At 42.2% G+C, this 3,550-nt stretch overlaps 1 protein-coding gene across 2 annotated transcripts; it reads left to right on the top strand.

The window, feature by feature from the left end:
* The first annotated feature begins 1,154 nt into the window (after positions 1-1,154).
* Positions 1,155-3,310, top strand: LOC135562802 (aerolysin-like protein). Of its 2 annotated transcripts, XM_065005172.1 has the most exons (5): positions 1,214-1,229; positions 1,523-1,553; positions 1,689-1,825; positions 2,004-2,506; positions 2,816-3,310. In XM_065005172.1, the coding sequence occupies exons 3-5, from the start codon at positions 1,729-1,731 to the stop codon at positions 3,263-3,265; spliced, it is 1,050 nt and encodes a 349-aa protein (XP_064861244.1). In that variant the 5' UTR covers positions 1,214-1,229; positions 1,523-1,553; positions 1,689-1,728; the 3' UTR covers positions 3,266-3,310. The 2 variants fall into 2 exon arrangements, with proteins under 2 accessions (XP_064861245.1, XP_064861244.1); XM_065005173.1 differs by lacking the exon at positions 1,689-1,825 and having other exon boundaries at positions 1,155-1,229.
* Positions 3,311-3,550: the final 240 nt, after the last annotated feature.

The raw sequence follows: 3,550 nt of genomic DNA, 5'->3' as shown, positions 1-3,550 counted from the left end.
CTGGCTCAAATATCAAGAAGAGGAAGTGGCACCAAGAGTTGTTGAAACTGTTGATACATATTTGTCATAATTAGCACAATACAATGTCTTAATCAGGGTCAAAGGATTTGTGTCAATTTCAATAGAAAACTACTGATGCATATCTTTGTATGAGCGTGGGGGGGAGTTTTGCTGATTTATGAAAGAGTGCTTCTCCACTCCAGAGACACATATTCCACTGTTGCGTCTTTGGTGTTAAACAATTGAACTTCACTCTGAGTCTTGACTCTTAAACAGGTTTATTGCATATTGAATCAGACCTATCAGTTTACTTCAATTACTATCTTCTATAGTCATCCTTAACACTGAGGCCTGCATATCGTTGTATGTAATTACACAATGTCCCTAAATAACTAATCTTGCTATATGAGGAAATATTTGAGAGCAACATTTTATTTTGACCAAATAATGAACAAAACATATATATATTGTTTTGTTTCCTATACTCTGAAACCGCTTCTTAATCAGTTATAAAGTCTAGCTGAACAAGCATGGTATGGGTTTGTTGTTCCCCACCATGATATTGGTGAGGGGACTACGGATCTGTCTCTGTCCGTCTGTTGGTATGTTTGTTTGTACTTTAGTAAAACAAGATATCTCTGAGAGCACTGGGCTGATTTTGACAAAACTTGGGTGAATGATTCATCTTGCCATAGAGATCCAACATTTACAAAATTACACTGATTGGCCCAAGGTGGGAGTTATGGTATTTAACTGCAATTTGTTAGTAACACACAATAAGTCAATTTGCCCAGGAGGCGGTAGTGCATCATTCATGGGGGACGACATGTTTACTGTTGCCTTGTTTTTATACGGTTGACTTTGGCCTCCTATTGTTCTGTTTTGAATTCAAAAGTATGATGTTAGTATGATATTAAATGTGAGGTGAGTAGACTGTTGAGTGTAGTGCTTTACATCAAGCTGTCTCTTAACCTTGAATACTGTTACGTTCCCCAGTTTTTGTGTTGTGGGTTTGTGTATATGTATATTTCAGGAAATGGCTTCCTGGATTCCCCCAAGCAGCTGATTGGTCGGCCCCAGTGCAGATTGGAGCTCTGATCCCGCCCTCTCATTAAGGGATACAGCTGTCGGCAATTACAAACTCCTTCTGCAGCTTTATAAGCCAGTGTTCCTTTGTTAGGAAATGAGAGCTTCTTTGATGTCCTGTGTTGCTCAGGGAGAGCTTCTTGGTATGTCCTGTGTTTTGTTGTTGGGTTGTATATTGTAAAGTATTTTGTTGGTTGTCCTGCAGACGTATGTCAAAAGGACTGTTTTTGATCTTTGAAATTGTAAACTTGAATTTATTCTTCAGTCATGTTGTAGGTGTTACTTGACTAAATCATTGGACAGATTCTTTAAAATGTTGACAGACCCTGTTCTATATTAGACCGTGTCATAATATATTAATGCATACCTGTGCATAATGTAGCCTGTGTTAATGAATATTGTAATACATTAATCAAATTCAATCTTATTATTTCAGGTTATTCAAAGTTAAAACTTTGTTTGGAAAGGTGAGTTCCAGTGCCATAACCAACTCACATTCTGAAGTGGCATCTGCAACATTCATATTCATGATTCTTTGTCATTATAGCAACATCAGAATGAATTTTAGACGTGCTCACTTACTCCATGTTTCATTACACAAGTCGCCGAGTGGGGAGGTGCTGGGAGTAGGAGAGGGACTCCATGGTGTTGATCAGGAGGAAACAGCAGGATGTAGAGTGGGAGGTGCTTGGAGTAGGAGAGGGACTCCATGGTGTTGATCAGGAAGAAACCACAGGAGGTAGAGTGGGAAGTGTTGGGAGTAGGAGAGGGACTCCATGGTGTTTATCAGGAAGAAACCGCAGGAGGTAGAGTGGGAGGTGCTGGGAGTAGGAGAGGGACTCTCTGGCTTTGAATTTCTGAATCAGTTCCTTGAGTTGGAGGCTTCTTAAATTGATATGTACAAATTTGTATCTGAGGTTACGTGACGCGCACACACATGGCAACCACACTGCATTTGATCGGTGGTGGAGGAGGCACTTACTTTGAATTCCATGGAATGGACAACGGTGCCACCATCAAGAAGATCGGAGTGGCGGTGGGAGGCTCGCAGGTGAAAGCTGTGCGGGTGGAGCTGACCGACGGGAAAGGAGCGACTTTTGGAGATGCGGACACTTTCAATGAGTTTGAGTTCAACCTCGGCGAGTGCATCACCAAGCTGTCTCTGTGGAGTAACGGCGCCGGCACACGTCTGGGTGCCATCAAATTCGTGACGAGTCAGAACCGGGAGTTCTTTGAAAAAATGACCAGCTGGCCACTGAAGACTGAGTACACCATAGATGTGGGGTCTGGAATCTGCCTGGGGCTGCAGGGCAGATCTGGCTCAGACATCGACTGCATGGGCTTCCTCTTCATCAACACCATCAAGTCGTCCGTAATGACTGACATGGAGTATCCCACCCTGTCCCTCTATAAACCCCAGGTGAGCTCTTCCAAAGACGTGTGTAGACAGCTCAGGAAAACTCTACCGATGCACCAACATTAAGGGGGCTGTCCACTTTAAAACATGTAATCCAATATGGGGGTCGACCTTCATCAGGGATCTCATTTCTAGGACAGTCATGCCTTATGTTTAATTGGCCTTGGTCAGTAAAATAGCAACATTTTTTTATTACGCATCAGTCCAAGATGGCAGACACACACGTTATTATTGTTGGCTTTTAAAAATGTATTATCAGTTAATAAATTGACTTTGTCTTGTTTGAACAACTTGTATCTTTGTTCATTTTAGGTGACCCAAGAATATGTGACATCTGTCTCTCACCAGAACGACACCTCCTTGGTTGTAGAAAAGTCCATTACATACAGCAAGACGCTGACCAAGACTTCCTCCTGGTCCGTCAGCAACAAAATAGAATTCACCTTGAATGTGTCGGTCAAAGCAGGGATCCCAGATCTGTTCGAGGTGTCATCAGGGTTCAGCTTGACCGTGGGAGTGGAGCAATCCACCAGCCTGCAGAAGACCGAGACCATAACAGAATCAGGTACCATCAACGTGAAGATCCCACCAGGGAAGATCATGGATGTTGAGATCACAATGTGGAAAGCAAATATCGACCTCGACTACAGGGCCAAAGTGAAAGTCACCTGCATGAATGGCAGTCAGCTGGTCTTCCCATCCAAAGGCATCTACACTGGTGTGGCTTACACTTCATTGAGGTTATCCAGAAAGGAGAGATGAGTCAAGTGTGACTTTATGATTAAAAAGTGCAGTGATAGAAATTGACACCATGACTGATTCTTTGTGCCTTTCTGTTGTCTTTGAGTGCTTCTAATTGGACCCAGTTTTCTTTATCAGCAGAGGGTATAACAATAGGTGGATCTTTCCTACAATCCGGTGCCTTTTGTGTCCAATGACATTTTAATAACACAACATTCATTTCAATGTTTTATGGTTAGACCCCCATTTACCATAAACACAATGTTATCTAACAATTTGATTTCGTAAAAGATTTGTCTTGTGTGT

This window comes from Oncorhynchus nerka, linkage group LG20 (genome assembly GCF_034236695.1).
Source record: "Oncorhynchus nerka isolate Pitt River linkage group LG20, Oner_Uvic_2.0, whole genome shotgun sequence".
In the NCBI taxonomy this organism is placed as follows: domain Eukaryota; kingdom Metazoa; phylum Chordata; class Actinopteri; order Salmoniformes; family Salmonidae; genus Oncorhynchus; species Oncorhynchus nerka.
This window is presented reverse-complemented; position numbering and strand designations above follow the sequence as displayed.